At 47.0% G+C, this 17,489-nt stretch overlaps 1 protein-coding gene across 1 annotated transcript in view; it reads right to left on the bottom strand.

Moving 5' to 3' along the window:
• Positions 1-7,699, bottom strand: part of N4BP1 (NEDD4 binding protein 1) — a 29,356-nt gene extending 21,657 nt beyond the window's left edge. Inside the window, exon 1 of the mRNA XM_082232896.1 lies at positions 7,235-7,699. Within this exon, the coding sequence (XP_082089022.1) occupies positions 7,235-7,534 (300 nt within the window). The 5' untranslated portion in view covers positions 7,535-7,699. The remainder of the gene's footprint in view (positions 1-7,234) is intronic.
• Between the last annotated feature and the right edge of the window lie 9,790 nt (positions 7,700-17,489).

The following is a 17,489-nucleotide window of genomic DNA, read 5'->3' as shown; positions in this document are numbered from 1 at the left end:
TCCTTATAATTTTACAAGGAATTCTCTCAAACCACAGGTCACCTTTGTGTTTATATATGCATTTTTTAGTTTGCCATTGGTTTGTTGTCATCTTCTCTAAAAACCACGATGATCCATGTTGTAGTGGTGCTAGCGAGCAGTGAATCTGTGGGTTGTTTTTTTACAGAGTAGTCTACTAATGTGAGCTTTAATTTGATGGTGGTGAGGGCCCTGTGTAAAATCATGCATATTCAAGTGAAAATGTTTTAATTCCACCGGATCCAGCTTTTACCCAACCTCCATGGAAACACAAATAATTTATATATTCATTCGAGTGGGGATGGGAGAAGCTATCACAGCAGTCGCTCAAAATGCCAAATGTACCCATGGGTCTCAAAAGGTTAGTGATCCAAAACATTATGTATGCTGTTCTGCGTGCCTTATTAGCTTGAGTGTGGGGTTAACATAATTAAAACCAACTTATTTTCCATTGCATTTGATTTTATTGTTACCTCTTCTAATGGTGCTACTTAGTTATCAGTTTTAATATTGCTAATGAGGATTTTATTGTCTAAGTGTTTTGTCTTGTAAGCTACCTTGGGGGCTGAAATCAGAAAGGCAGGGTAGAGATATTTTGAAACAAACCATCCAATAACCTAACTCTTTAGAATTTTCCATATTACCACAGAACAACCTACACATGAGCAAAAATTCCTTTGAACATGCAGTGAATCTCTCCCCAATCCAGTCTTAAGGCCATTTCCTGTAACACATTTATGTTGATTTACAAACTAACCGTGTAAAGTGTAAGCATGAAAAACTGCTTGTAAATTTGTACTACACAGCTATGCTTACCAACACATTAAGGTATATTTCTGTGGCATTCCTGTGTTTGCCTCTCCTTAATGTGTGAAACGGCCCCTTCCTGAAGATCTGAGCAGCTCTTCTGCTGATCTAGAATGAGTTTGGGTTTGAACTCAAACTTACATACAGTTGTACCTTGGTTTTTGAACAGCTTAGTTCTTGAATGTTTTGGCTCCCGAACACTGCAAACCCGGAAGTAAATGTTCTGGTTTGCAAACTATTTTTGGAAGCCAAATGTTTGATGGGGCTTCAATCGCTTCCGATTGGCTGCAGGAGCTTCCTGCAGCCAATCAGAAGCCACACTTTGGTTTCCAAACGTTTTGGAAGTCGAACGGACTTCCAGAACGGATTCCGTTCGACTTCCAAGGTACAGCTGTAACTGGCAAAAACAGCACAAGCCTCAGACACATTGAATATTTTTAAGGAGTAAAGCAAGTATCATTCTGTGGGTTTCGAAAGAAGTTGCATGTGACTATAAATATATCCTGTGTAAAACTTATTTGTCGTTTAGCCATGTCATTACTTTGTGGGCTGATCACCTTTCCTATTTCCCACAATGTCTCTAGACATTACAATAGCTCACACTGAAAGACAATTGCTTAACTCTGTGGTAGCAAAGCAATTCTCATACTTTGGTCCAGGGCTGGAAAAGTATTTCCAAACTAAGAATGGACAGTTATGTAGCCAGGCCTGAGGATTATAAATTCAAACTTATGGAGTCTACCTGCCTCCCCGTCCCTCCATCTGAACAATAAAACACATGTCAAAAAGTATTTTTCAATCCTCCCTTGACACAAGGAAGGGGAGAAATATTCATGTCACCTTATTTTTGGTAGGTAGAAGGATTGTAGTTCAGTGATTTTGCATGCAGAAAGCCCAGGTTCAATCACCTGCCTGAAACCCCAAGGAAGCCACTGGAGTCAGTGCAGAACACCCTTCAACAACCTAGAGCCCCCCAGATGACTTAGACACCTGCTGTTCTTGACTACTGACGATGCTTGTCTATGCTTTGTGCCTATGCTGAGTGGTAGAGGGGTGTGTGTGTGTGGAGAAAACTGCTGTTTAGGGAAAGAGATTCCCATTTCAGGGTACATGCAACTATTTTTATAATGCTTTGTATGCCAAATGCTTAGGCTCTTAGGCAAACCAGGGGTCTAACAATTGTCAAAACCTGATCACAAAGGCAAACACGAATGGATTTTTTTGGCGGGGGGGGGGGAGAGGAAGGAGTGGAAGGTATACTTCCTACCCAGAAAATGTACACTTCCCCCACTGCTAAAAGTCCTAAGGCAACTCCCCCATTATGTTAGTTCCAAACACTTGAATAAGTTGTATAAAGGGAAAGGAATTTACTTGCCGGTTAGGAAAGCAAGACACACTCATAAGGATGTATGGCCAAGTATGTCCCCTATATAAAGCACTAAGCGGCTTCTCTATAATTATTTTATTTTTTAAAGGTTTATATAAGCATATCTCTTTCCATACATTCAAGAACAGTACCATTTAAGGAAAATATTTTATTTGGCTGAAGCAAAAAAAAATCTTATTCCATGTGTCAGAGTTGCTCCCCGATCCTAGCTCACAGAGGATCACGCTAGCCAGCGATCATTAAGTAAAAGTCTTTATTGAGTTACAGTTCCCATTCTCAAGCTGCTGCGTGCAACTCTACGTCTTATGGTTAGATCGGCGAAGCTCCGTCTGAGTCTCCGCCCCTTGTGCACCAACCTAATATCCTAGCCCTGCTCCACCTTTTCCGCCTGACTGTTCTCCTCTGGGTCCCTCTGCCCCCCGGGGTCTCCTCCCTCCGGGACTCCTCCGACGCCGACCCCCCGGACCCTTCTGTCTCCTTGCGCCGGGCTTTAGGACCTGGCTCCCTCTCCGGGCTGCCTACTGCGTCACTTTCCTGTGCATTTGAACTTGGCGCGCGCGCCCAACCTTCCACTTTCCGTCTGACCGTTTCTTCGCTCCCTGATGGAGGTGTGGCCACCCCTGACTCGTGCCCTCCCTCCTGTTGTGAGCTGCCAGCGCTTGATCCCTGGCGCCCTTCCTCTTCCCTGCTCTCTGGCGGTGACGCTGGTCCCGATCTCCAACTGCTCCCCTCTGAGTCCCCTCTGGCTCTATCTTCCTGGGGTGTCCCCCTAGGCTCCCCCCTTGCCCTGGCCACTGGTGCTCCTTTCTGTGAATCTTCTGATTCACTGGAAAGACTCGGAGATCTCGGGTCGTCGTCATCACTCATCTTTTCTTCTGCCTCCTCCCCCTCGCTCTCTGTTTCCTCCCTTGCCCTTGCCTCTGCTCCTGAACCCCTGACACCATGCATAAAGGTAAAGGTAAAGGTACCCCTGCCCGTACGGGCCAGTCTTGACAGACTCTAGAGTTGTGCGCCCATCTCACTCAAGAGGCCGGGGGCCAGCGCTGTCCGGAGACACTTCCGGGTCACGTGGCCAGCATGACAAGCTGCATCTGGCGAGCCAGCGCAGCACATGGAAACGCCGTTTACCTTCCCGCCAGTAAGCGGTCCCTATTTATCTACTTGCACCCGGGGGTGCTTTCGAACTGCTAGGTTGGCAGGCGCTGGGACCGAGCAGCGGGAGCGCACCCCGCCGCGGGGATTTGAACCACTGACCTTTCAATCGGCAAGCCCTAGGCACTGAGGCTTTTACCCACAGCGCCACCCGCGTCCCGTTTTATTCCATGCATAAAAACATATAAATAACAATTTTGCAAACCGAAGTGATGGGTGGCCCAAATTTCAAGCTCCTCCAACCTAACAACTGGCAATCACTCCAAAGCTTTTCGCCTCCTTCATTTTGGGCACTGTGTGTTGGCAGTTCTCTCTTTTCTTACTGGGCTGGCACCATTTCCACAACCCACAAATTGCTACTAACAAGGTTCTACAACTAATTGGCAAGTGCTGGCCCCATGTCTTTGGAAATTCATAATGGGCCAGGATTTGCCAGTTAATTGTGGAACTAGAAATGACTATACAATACTGCTGAAGGGCAGCACCATCAAGGCCACATGTTTCTCTCCTTCCATCTGTCACCCACATGCTTATTTTTTGTGATAGTGGCACCCTAAGTACTTGCTGGCCAGCCACCAGCTCAGGCTCCTGTTCCACTGCATTTTTTTTTTTTTAAAGAAATCTCTTCCTCCTCCCTCTAAACAGTATACTCAAATATTTGTGTAACTGAGAAGTACAAACAGGTATCAAGAAACGTACACTGAGTCCCCAGATTGATGGGCAGAGTCTTGCTAGTATCAGCACATCATATGCCCAGAGGGATACAGTCCTGGTTGAGGGCAACCTTATACATCTCAAAAAGTCTAGCAGAAGAAAACAGTCTTTTGCTGATTTTGAAGATTACAATAGAGAAAGCTTGGCAGTTCCTCTGAAAGCAACTCCCACTACAGCAAGCTTTAGTTCAGGTGGCAGCAGCAGCTGAATTTGTAGATCATGCTGTTGAGGACCCCAGAAAGGAGATAGAAGAGTTTGGATTTGATATCCTACTTTATCACTACCCGAAGGAGTCTCAAAGCGGCTAACATTCTCCTTTCACTTCCTCCCCCACAACAAACACTGTGTGAGGTGAGTGGGGCTGAGAGACTTCAGAGAAGTGTGACTGGCCCAAGGTCACCCAGCAGCTGCATGTGGAGGAGCGGAGACCGAACCCGGTTCACCAGATTACAAGACTACCGCTCTTAACCACGACACCACACTGGCTCTCCATAAGATAAGTTAACATGGTGCCAACTGAGTGTTAACATTTAAAAATTGTTAAAATTGATGGGATGCTGCCAAGGCAGATTCATGACCTTTGTCCACTACAAAATTTTACATAGCAACAGCTCATCCTGAAACAGCAGGCTTCTCACACTTTTTGAGTGGCTCTAACTCACCCTGAGCCCTCAGAATAAGGCATGCTATAGAGCAAATATATCCCTCTTGTGCTTATTTTCTACACACTCAAATACATATAGTTCGCCTTGACTAAAGAGCCTCGTTTTGCGTGGGGATCCTTGCGTGTCAGCGGAGCATGCATCAGTTGGCCCCGTCGCCACGCAGATTGGATAAACATAAAACAGTTGTTGCCTGTATTTTTAGATACTCACAATAAGATTCATGTGCATTTTGTTGACATACATTGTACACAAGAGAAATACTCTATCTCAAGGCCTTAAGGCCACTGAGTTATAATCATGTTCTATTGTATCTGAAGCTATTAATCTCCTTGAGCCCTTATGGTAAGGGTGTGCAAAAACCATTCTCTTGTCAGGTGTAAAATATATACAGCTCACCCGGGTACTTAGGATAGGGTGTTCTATAAATCCCTTTTCCGCATGTCTATATGTGCAAGCACGTATGCACACACATACTTGAATGAGGAAGAAGGAAACTCATTTACACCCCACCCTATCTCATGGACTCAAAATGAGTAATATACACACTAAATTCTAGTATTTGTGTGTGCACAGACAGACAGATCTGAATGTGTATGTGGGTGCTATATGAAAGGAAATGAATGACCCAATGAAAATTGGCTTGTTAAACCTTACTTTCATATATTGTAAACCAGTGTAAGATAGTACCCCACTAGGACAGGCATAGGCAAACTTGGCCCTCTAGATGTTTTGGGACTACAACTCCCATCATCCCTAGCTAACAGGTCCCAGTGGTCAGGGATGATAGGAGTTGTAGTCCCAAAACACCTGGAAGGCTGAGTTTGCCTATGCCTGCACTGGGATCATAACCTACTTGTTAGCAGAGCTGTTTGGTTGCTTTAATGCTATGATATAATAACAGGTGTTACATCACACACACACACACGCACACAGTAAGGCTATCAACAACTACTAGTCAAAATGGCTATGTGTAGCCTCCAGGTTCAGATATCATAATGTCTCTATTTTTCCCCAGGAAACTTTTGGATCATCCCCCTATACTACACCTTAATGTAACTAAGCCAACGCACATGCTGTTAAAATATCACAATCTTCCCCAGCCTTCATTCCTCCCTATCCTCCATTCCCTGTGTATAGTTTAGATTTTAAGCCCTCAGAGAGGAAGCTGTCATATCCGTTTTTTAAAAAAAGAACCATTTACACACATGGTGCCATAACAATATCAATTGCTGGGGAGCAACAACAGGAAAGGGTTCCTGCCTTCATCTATAAGGAGAAGGGATGTAGCTCAGTGGTACACCATCTGCTTTGCACGCAGAAGGTCGTCAGTCCTGCTTGTAGGCTTCTCAGAGACAAGGCGGGGAATACTGGACTAGAGAGACATTTGATCTTACCCAGCATGACTTGGGCTTTCTCTCTCTATTTTACACACAATATACCAAGGACGGGGGAGCCTGTGACTGTCCTTATGTTGTTGGACCCCAACTCCCATCAGCCTAGTCAACACGGACAACAGCCAGGGATTGTGGGAGCTGTCGTGCAACAAGGCTACAGCCTCCCCACCTCAGCTATATACAAATACACAAATACAGGAAGCTGCCTTATACTGAGTCAGATCATTCATCCACCTGGTTCTGTATTGTCAACACTGACTGTTAGTACCACGGTTTCAGTTGGAGGTCTTTCCCATCCCTGCTTTGTGATGGAAGGGTTTGAAGATGGGAGCTTTTACATGAAGGCAAATGTTCTGCCACTGAATCAAAATCATTTCCCTATATACACAAATATATCACAGCCTTATTAAAACAGAAGCCGTCCAGAGTTGTTGTGGTGCAGTGCTGGACTAAGAGATGGGAGGCCAATTTTCCCACTCAGTTATGAAGCTCTCACTAAGTGACCTCCCGCGAGTCACTCACTCTCAGCCCAACCTAACTCACAGGATTATTGGGGAGGAAGTAAAGTGTGTTTGCCACCTTTAGCTCCTTGGAGGAAAGGTGGGATATTCATGTAAAATTTAAATACACATACACCCTCCCTTGCCTGCCTACTACTATGCGCTGCATGAAGAAGCCCTTTATTTCATCTGCCCTGAACCCTCGACATTCCTCTGCACTGGATGTCCTCTGCTTCTACAACCTCACAGGGTTGTGGTAAGGACAAAGAGCAGGAGGTGCAGTGGTGTGTCAGGCAGAAGCCTGGAAGAGACCAGGATTCAAACCCCCCGACTGGGCCATGAAGCTCACTGGGTGACTTGGGGACACGGTCACTTCCTCTCAGCCTAACCTACCTCCCGGGGTTGTTGCTATGGGGATTGGGGGGGGAGAACAACTGAGCTCCTTGGGAGTAGAAAAAGGTGGTCTAAAGGAAATAAAGGAAATAAACAAACTAACGAACAATGGATAAGCTATCTTGAACTGCTTTGGAGAGATGATAAGGTATGAATGCATTAAAACAAATAAGAGATTAACATCTCTCCCCCCCCCAAATATACCTTGGCGGCCCGAACGTCCTCCCGCTGGCCTCGGAGGCTCAGCCAGATCCTGCGCCCGGCGGCGGCGCTTTGCTGCTGCCCGAGATCTAGAGCGGCCCAACCGCCGCTGCTAAGCGACCCCAGGATGGCCAGGCGGACCCGGAACAGGCGCTCTACGCTGGCGCGGCTCCGCTCCAGGGAGCCGCTCTTCTCCGCCGGGGCCGTGAACTCGTCCAGCACCGGCTCGGCTCCGAGACCTTCCGGCGGTAGCGCGCCTGCGGCAGCAGCGGCTTCGTTGCTGGTCGTAGTGAAGGCCGCCATTACAGCGGCGAGGAGCGGTCGGAGGAGCGGAGGCGGCGGCGTGAGCGTTGCTGGCGGCGGCCGCCCCTGCCGCTTCCCATCGCTTCGGGCCTTGCGAGGGAGTCAGGACAACAACCCCATCGGGGAAACTCCCCCCGCCGCCCTGCCCCACACCCCGGAAGCGCTAATGCCTCATCGCTATGCAACGGCGACGTCACCATGAGGCGCCGGCGCGACACACAGAGCTGTGGCGCGCGGGGGGGGGGAGGGGGGAAGGAGGGGGCGGTGCGTGTTTCTCAGTTACTCCTCTGTGATGGCTAAGGGCTGGCTGGGTACAGCGGGACTCCGTCGCTCTGCCCATACGCGATGCCTCCGGCCGCCATTTTGGGTGTGGGCGAAGTGACTCTTGGGAGAGCCGCAATCTGGCGCCCTGTTTGAAGCAGGCGGTATTATTTGGGTGGATGAGAATGGTGACGGGGATTAAGTTTAAAGTAATCTAATATGCTACAGCTGTTTCTTCCCCACCCCTGTCCGCCATTTCCCATATATTTACTTTGTTATCTTTATTTATCTATTTATTTATATATATCCCTACTTTGTTGTTGTTTAGTCGTTTAGTCCGTGTCCGACTCTTTGTGATCCCATGGACCAGAGCACGCCAGGCACTCCTGTCTTCCTACTACTATCTATTAAATTTGAATACCACCTGCAGGTCTCGGGCGGTTACAACATAAAACCACAAAATAAATAATAAAAACAAAAACAAGAACAACCCAAGAACTCCTTCTCCCTAACACATTTTAAAAGTCAAAATAAAAAAATTCCTTCCAGTAGCACCTTAAAGACCAATTAAGTTAGTTCTTGGTATGAGTTTTCGCGTGCATGCACACTTCTTCAGATACACTGAAACAGAAGTTGCCAGTTTAGCTGAGCTATCTCCCATTCCCACCACCCTTCTGAGTAATACCCCTCCCCACCTTCTCACTATATAGAAGGATCTGGCAACTTCTGTTTCAGTGTATCTGAAGAAGTGTGCATGCACACGAAAGCTCATACCAAGAACTAACTTAGTTGGTCTTTAAGGTGCTACTGGAAGGAATTTTTTTATTTTGACTATGGCAGACCAACACGGCTACCTATCTGTAACATTTTAAAAGGGCACTGGATATCAATCAGCCAAAGGCATGGTTAAAGAGTAACGTTTTTGCCTGGCACCTAAAGGTGGATAATGAAGGTGTCCCCTGAACCTCCCCGGGAAGAGCATTCCACAAATGCAGCCACTGCAGAAAAGGCCCATTTTCTATTATTATTCTTATTACAATTCATTATCCACCCTTCTCCCAAGATATTCTTTTGATTTATTATCATCATCATTATTATTATTGTAATCTGATACAGAGCCATTGTTGTAAACGTTAGCTTTGTACAGTAAGCTAGTTTCGACACACCCCTCTCTATCTTCCATCCAGGCAAGCAAGAAAAATTATCAGAATTCCAAGGCACCTAGCATCCAAGCAAAAACATTCAAGGCAGGGGCAAACCGGAGTTGGTGGTGCAAACAAAACGTGTGGCATCTTGGGGAGAAAGAGTGAGGGCTAGGTAGAGAGACCTGAAGGGCTGTGCTTGGACCCAATGTTGCAGTTCCCCAGCCACTAATTTCCTGTTGTAAAGGTAAGCACCAGCACTTTGGACTGAGCCAGGAAATGAATAGACAATTGTGCTTTGCGCAGAAGCACTGAATCCCGTCACGTGCATGCACAGACACAGCGCTGCGGGTTGCGAATGTGCCTCCCGCACGGATCATGTTCGCAACCCGAGGTTCCACTGTATTGGCATACACCATTGGTTCCCAAAGTGGGTGGTGCTGCTGCCCCTGGCAGGGGGATGACTGGGGGGGGGGCGCGCGCTAAGAGGCAAGGGGGCAGTGGGAGGGGGGAATGGAGGTGCAAATAACTACCAGACTTTGAAAAGCTGGCTTCACTGGATCAAGTTCATCAGCTTTGTTGACTTAATTAAACTGACTAGTTTTAATTGGATTTTGAATCCGATAATTAATGAATTGTTACTGTTTTCAATTTTATTGCGTTATTATCTTCCTTAGTGAGTTGTGCAAACTGCTATTCCAAGTAGTGCTTTTTATAGGGTGGGGTAAGGTGTACTGGGGATGAGCTTACGCAACCATGGTGGCCCAAACTTTTTTTTTTGGGGGGGGACCACTAGTATACACAATCTCTTGCTTCCTTAGCGATGCACAATTGTTTGTAAACAGGTAAATGGCACTGCTCTTATTTCTTGATTGTTTTACAGTCCACGTGCATCTGCCTTTAAAAACAAAACCCTACACACTTTTCCTTGTTGGATATCTTGAGGTTATTGGTGCCATCAGCTGGTTGAATGAAGCCAGTGCAACTTTTAGAATTAAAACAGATCCACGCTATACAATACGTTAAAAACATACTCGATTCATGTTTAAAGCACATGGTTCCCCTCCCTTGCCCAAAAAGAATCATGGGGACGATAGTTTGTTAAGGGTGTTGGAAATGGTAGCTCTGTGAGTGGGAAATCACAGGCCCCAGGATTCGGGGGGGGGGGAGCCATGTGCTGTAAATGTGCTTTGAACATGCTTTAAATGTATAGTGTGGGAAATAACATGCTTTTTAGTGCGAGGGTGATTCCTGACGGGAGCTTAAGATGGTGAATGGGCCATTCAGATATCACCAATGAGTCGCTGGCAACAGGTTTTTGTTAAATTATTGTATTTTTCCTAGAAAGGAGAAATTCAGATTAAGCAGGTGGGAAATGAGCTGGCATTTTGATGCCATTGACCATGTGTGGATGCTGTTGACCCAAAATACACACCCATGTGGAAGCAATCAGAGGGATTTAGACACACAGTTTGTGTTCTGGAGAATAACTACTTGCTCAAATTAGGGACATTATAAGCGCATGTATTTTTCTGCGGTGTATTAATTCCAAGCATCACATTGTTATAAACTTTTCTGTTATAAATCCTTCACCCTTCAGAATTTAGGAAATACTCCCTCAGAAAATTGCACTTTATTTTAGCACATGGAACAATCCCAAAAGCCACATTGGCTCTCCTAATGATTAAATATTTCCTCTGCAGAAGGGAATATCTTGGAGAAACTTTTCTCAGTAGTTCTTTTCACTTGCAAATCCTACAAATCCTGTCTTAAGGATATATTTTGTGTATGAATAGGGTAGGCCTGTGACCTGAATTCAAGAACTATTTACCATCTCAAAAGACTGGCCCAAATTGGTGCAATCAGTGACCATTAACAGGTATCTTATCAGACAGGAGACAATCCAAGCTCTCAAATTTCTGTTTCAGACTGCATCATTCTGTGCTGGGTATGATGTTTTTGGGTGGTCTTTGGCTAAGAGGCTGGGTAGTTTCTAAAGATTCTTTAAAGTTCTTGCACACCTTTGTTCTGGGTCCTCACCTCCTTGCAGAGGTGGGAGGTGAACTCTGTTGCAACAGGAAATTAAATACAGTGGTGCCCCGCAAGACCAATGCCTCCTAAGACGAAAAACTCGCTAGACGAAAGGGTTTTTCGGTTTTGCGTTGCTTCGCTAGACGAATTTCCCTATGGGCTTGCTTCGCAAGACGAAAACGTCTTGCGCTTTTTTTTAAAAGCCGCTTGAAGAGGCACAGTTGCGACGGACCGTGCTTCGCAAGACGAAAAAAATCGCAAGACGAAAAGACTCGCGGAACGAATTATTTTCGTCTTGCGAGGCACCACTGTATACTCCTTGCTTTCCTTCTACTGGTCCCTGGCTCCATCCATTCTCCTCTGACATGGACTTAGGGAACTCAGAGTCCCTTGGCGAGTTGGGCTACAAAAGCAAACTCCATTTTTTCCTACAACATCTACTAACATCTAAAAACATAGAAAATTGGGATGCCAGCCCTCCCTGCTGCCTCTGGACTCCCCCCACTCTATATTGGGTTGCCAACTGTTTTTTCTGACTGGCACCCTGTGCCTTCAACAGCTGCCAATCAAACTGAAATTCAGCAGGGGAAGTTTTTTTCTGGCAGGAGGATACGCTGATGGGAAATGCTTCACTGCCAATTTTTTGCCCATTGAGAATTGGTTAAAGGTGGAGGAGCCCCACCAGCAAAAGGATTAGTTGGCAACCCTCACATAGAAAGTCCCTAAACTTTTAGTCTCACTGCTTGATTCATGCTGTACAGTAAAGCCGATACTTAGAAATTTCAGAAAACTGAACAGTTTTGGAGCATCACATATGTACTACATTTGTGTGTACAATTTAAAAGCGATATGGAACTAAAAACCCTTGCAGGGTTGCAGTTTCTCATCCTGCAGTTTGAATCTTTGCTCAGCTTGTGCTCTGATTCATTTAGTATATGTGAGCCCTCTTCAGGCTATACCATGAGCAGAAAGTATAAAAAGGATGGTGGCTGAGTCACACTGCCTCATAGTAGGGTTGATGCTGATCTAAGTGAAAAAATGGGGCTGGTGGGGTGGTGAGATACTTTTATGCTCTGATTTCCCAATATTATACTTCCAATTTATTACACTGCATTTATCCGATTTTATTGTGCTTTATTGCCCTGAGGCCATTTTATAGCAAAAAGGTGGTGTAGAATTTTTATCAAAAGAGCCACTTTTTATTGGGGGGTGGGTTTAATTTTGGATCGGAGAAGCAGGGAAGGACAAGTGCTTTAACCTTTGGATCCCTGCCATTCCTCTGCCCTCACCTATCCACAAGATCTCAAAAGCATGATCGCCTTGTGGCTGAGAGATGCACCTAACTTCGCTGGACTAAAATAGGCGAGATGGGGTGCAGCCTAACAGTGGAACCCACACCCCGATAAATTCAGTGGCGGTGCTTCATTTGTTATTACATTTGTAGACCATATTTTCCTCATAAGGAGGAGCTCAAGGAGGATTAAGACCACCGAACCCAGTGGGACACACACCTTTTTCATATGCTCAAAAGAGCAGCCCTGAGCATAAAGTATTAAAATGGTTGGTTGGTTGGTAAAATCAAAAACATATTGGGAGATACTTTGGCAGAGATTATGACTGCCAAGGGGCCTCCTCAGGGTTTAATCTGGCACTGGGGCTAGTTTCTGCACACACAGAGACACCCTTCTCTATGCTCCATCCAAACCACCGAGAGTAGAGAACAGTATTCTCCAGCTACCAAATGCTTAGGTAACCATGAATGTCTTCAAATTCCTCCTCACCATGGTGGGCATTCCACAACTGGGGAACCCACCACTGAAAAGCCATTTGCCAACCCGTGGCGACACCACCAAGCCCTCATCAAGATGGTTGGCAGTGAGGAAGGTGCTCTTTTAAGTACAGTGGTACCTCGGGTTACATACCCTTCAGGTTACAGACGCTTCAGGTTACAGACTCCGCTAACCCAGAAATAGTACCTCGGGTTAAGAACTTTGCTTCAGGATGAGAACAGAAATCGTGCAGTGGTGGTGCAGTGGCAGCAGGAGGCCCCATTAGCTAAAGTGGTGCTTCAGGTTAAGAACAGTTTCAGGTTAAGAATGGACCTCCGGAACAAATTAAGTACATAACCAGAGGTACCACTGTACTTGGGTTCCAAGCCATTTAGGGCTCTATATGCTAGTACTAAGACTTGGAATGTGGGCCGGTAGCCGACTGGCAGCCAAAGCAGTGCTTTCAGGGCCAGTGTCACATGGTCCCATCGGGCTGCCCCACTTATCAACCTAGCAGCCACGTTCTACACTAGCTGCAGTCCCCAGAGCATCTTCAAGGGCAGCCCCACATAGAGAATAGTCCAAGCAGAAGGTCACTAGATTGTGGATAACTGAGGCTAGGATAACTTGGTCCAGGAATGGTCATACCTGGTGAACCTGCCTAAGCTAGGCATAAGCACTCCTAGCCACAGAAGCAACCTGGGACTCCAGTTGGACAAGTTGGAGTCCAGAAATCCTCCCAAGGTATGAACCTGATCCTTGGCAGAATCTTTCATCCCCATCCCTTCTGGCAGGACTACCTTTGCTTCTACCCCGTTGCTAATAAAGCATTCTTTTTTTAAAAAAAGTACAAAATATAACTGAAACAAGACAGAAGCCAGACATTTCTCAATTACAGTCTCAGTGGCCACAGAAGCCGGGTGCTTTGAATTTTAATTAATGGGCTCTGCATTTGTTTTTGAAGCCCCCATTTTGAGTGTTTGCTAGAATTCCTTAATTAGTTCCAAAAAACCCGCAGGTGTACTGGCATGGGTTTGTTTGGCTGTGAGAGAGTCAAGCAGAGATTTTTTTTTTTTTAAAGAGAATATAAATATTTTGTTGTACGATAATGAGTCGTATTCAATTTCCCGGCGTTCGTATTTGCAGTGAAAACGTTCTGGCTTCCAAATGGAACGAAGACACAGAAGGGGGATTGCTTCCATTAGGAGAGAGAGAGAGAGTTTTAAACACTGTTAGAGTACTAGCATGAACGACAACTGGTGGTGCCATTGTAAAGCAGATGTCATTTAGGAACCGTTGCCCCAAATACAGCTGAAACCGTTGCATGCAAAATGTGCCGGGTTCTTAATTGCTGCACTCCAAACAGAGATGAAAAGAGAGTTGCATGGTTCAGAAACTCTGCCAGGAAAGAAAATAGCCTTGGATGTGTGGATGGTGGAGGAAATGTTGGCCGGGATCCAAAGAGATGTTTAGACTTCTCCAAGGGACTTGAGCAAGGCTGGGGGAATTTTTTGACTTTTGTCCTTTTGAACAGCTAAGCTCCCTCCCCTATTCATTGCAAATGGCTTTCCCAAACTTCATAATAATAATAATAATAATAATAATAATAATAATAATAATAAACAGTTTGCCACATGGCAAAGGAGATTATATAGGGAGAGGTTCAGTGGATACAGCATTACCCAAATGGAGTCACTGGCAGCAGCGAAGCAAGCCGATTGGGTGCCTGGGGCGGCATGCGCGCCCTGCACTCAGGGGTGGGGCTAGCTGCCCGCAGGGAAGGGCAAGCCGGGGCTGGATGCTCCGCAGGGCCTCTGAGTAGTCTGCCTGCCTCCTCCCACTCAGCCACCCTAAAGCTGAGGGGGAGGAGGCGGACAGACCGTATGGAGCAGCACGGAGTCTGCAGGTGCCCAAGCCACTGCGTCACTCCCAGGAGAGATGCATGGATTGGGCATGCTGCAGGCCCCGCGGTGAGTGCCGCCTGGCACTTCGTTACCCCCCCTCAGTGGTGACACCTGGGGTGGCTCGCCCTGACCGCACCCCCTTCCTCTGCCCCTGGCCACTGGCCTAATGGAGGAGCCTAAAATGCCTCCTTCTTGATAATACCTCTCGCTTGCGTGGCTGGAGGATGTTAGGGATACAGTTGTACCTTGGTTCTCAAATGGAAGTTCGCTCGACTTCCGAAAACGTTCAATAACCAAGGTGCGGCTTCCGATTGGCTGTAGGAGCTTCCTGCACTCAATCGAAAGTCTCAGAAGCTGCACCGGACATACGGCTTCCAAAGAACGTTTGCAAACTGGAACACTCACTTCCGGGTTTGCAGCATTCGGGAGCCAAAACGGGTGAATACCAAGGCGCTCGACAACCAAGGCACAACTGTATGTGTGTAGAAACCTAAGGCTTTTTTGAGGCTCATTGTGGCTTTTGTGTAAAGGTAAAGGGACCCCTGACCATTAGGTCCAGTCATGGCCAACTCTGGGGTTGTGGCGCTCATCTCGCTTTATTGGCCGAGGGAGCCAGCGTACAGCTTCCGGGTCATGTGGCCAGCATGACAGAGCCGCTTCTGGCAAACCAGAGCAGCACACAGAAACGCTGTTTACCTTCCCACTGGAGCGGTACCTATTTATCTACTTGCACTTTGACGTGCTTTCGAACTGCTAGGTTGGCAGGAGCAGGGACCGAGCAACGGGAGCTCACCCCATTGTGGGGATTCGTACCGCCGACCTTCTGATTGGCAAGTCCTAGGCTCTGTGGTTTAACCCACAGCTCCACCCACGTCCCTGGCTTTTGTGTGGAGCGGCGTTATTGCTATATTTTATTCTTCTCTTTGTCAACAACTTGCACAGCACTTGGAGAACTGTACCACTGGGCAGTAAATCAATGGTAGAACATCTGCTTTGAATGAAGAAGGTCCTAGGACCTGGTTCAATCCCTGACATCTCAAAGTAGGGCTGGGAGACAGTGGCGTAGCGTGGGTTGTCAGCACCCGGGGCAAGGCAAGTAATTTGCGCCCCCTAACCCGTAGATTTTAGCACTCAAGTGCGAGCGCGCCCCCCAGATGTTGCGCCCGGCCCCCCTGCACCCCCCACGCTACGCCACTGGGGCTGGGGGCGAGTGAAGGAGCCAAGGACCCCCCCAAAGGCTCAGCAGGAATTTATTAAATTTATTATTTGCTGAGCCCCCGCGGGCCGAGGCAGCCGAAGCCCCCTCCCCTCGGGCGCCTCCCCGCCCCCTCCTCTCCTTGGGCTGTAGGTGGAGCTCCAGATCCGGGCTTGGTGAGCGCCTCTCCTCCTCCCGGCAGGGTCCGGGGGCTTCCAGCCGTGCTCCGTCCTTGCCCCCCCCCGCGCGGCTGAGAGCCGGAGCCAGCGGCGCCCCCTTCTGCCCTCCTCCCTCTCCTCCCTCCCAGTCTGCAGAAGCAGCTGCCGCCTGTGGCTGGGCCGAGGGGATGGCGTCGGCGTCGGGGTGCGGAGGCCTGTAGAAACCCTGTAGAGCCACTGCCGGTACAATCCTGAGCTAGGTGGGCCAACAGTCTGACTCAGTATAAGGCAGATTCCTGTGTGAATTTATGAGGAACCTCAAAAACAGGGTAACATTAAGTAAATAAAAACCTAGAATAAAGCACTTCCTTGTCTTCTTCTGGCCTATGTTAGGTTCCGAGATTCAGCAAGCTTGGCACACAGGAAGCTGTCTTATACTGACTCAGCTTATTGGCCCATCTAGCTCAGTATTGCATACACTGACTGGCAGTGATTTCTAGGGTTTGAGGCAGAGAACATTCCCAGCCCTTCCTGGAAATTCCAGGGAACCTGAGACCTGCCTTATGCAAAACTGATGCTCTGCCAGCCACTGAGCTACAGCCTTTCCTTACATTTAAGATGACATCACCCAGAGTGCTGATCGGAACGGAGGAAGTTCCGGTATCTAGCTCAGTATTGTCTGCACAGACTGGCAGCAGCTCTCCAGTGTTTCAGACAGAGACTTTTCTCCTTCCCAGCCCTGCCCTGCCTGGAGATGCCGGGGATTGAACCTGGGACCTTCTGCATGCAAATCAGATTCTTCACCACTGAGCTGCGGTCCTTCCCCCTAATTAGGATTCGCAGCGGTTGACATAATTGCTTTGCTCACACTATGATTAGCGACGTTCCTGTAATTAAGGCAGGAGTTCACAACATCCACGGTTTAGAAAAGGAGAGCGTCGCTTTCAAAATGACAAGTCCTCTTAATCCCACATTAGTGAGCGTGCAGAACCTTTCAAAGCATTGAAGGAGGGAAAGCATGCTCTGCTTCACATATTCCTGCTTCAGATAACTTTGCAAAATCACATTTTGTTTAGAAAAAGGAATGGAGAACTACCGGTAGATCTTTGGGACAAATAACAAACATGGACAGATTAGGAAATGGTTTGGGTGTTTTGATGCATGGATTTTAGTTTTTTAAAAGATCAATCGGACTGATAGAGTGTAAAGGGAAAAAATACCATTAGGGGGCATCCTTTCACTTTTGTAATCCTTTGGAGACATTTTGTATTGCGGTTTCAACCTGCATTTCTTTTTTTGTTTACGGCATTAATTCTGAGGTTAAGGTTGGCCTGCGGTGGGCAATAATAAGTTTAACCTTTGACTTAATACAATAAGACGTAATTTATCATTTCTTGGCTCTTTTGTAAGTGTGTTGCTACCCTCAACTCCACTTACGATAAATAAAGGGACACGACCACGTGATATTTGGAGCAGTGTGTGTGTGTTTGTGTGC

The sequence above is a fragment of the Podarcis vaucheri genome (assembly GCF_965113315.1).
Source record: "Podarcis vaucheri genome assembly, chromosome: 7".
In the NCBI taxonomy this organism is placed as follows: Eukaryota; Metazoa; Chordata; class Lepidosauria; order Squamata; family Lacertidae; genus Podarcis; species Podarcis vaucheri.
Note: the sequence above shows the minus strand (reverse complement) of the source record. Positions and strands in the feature narration are given on the sequence as shown.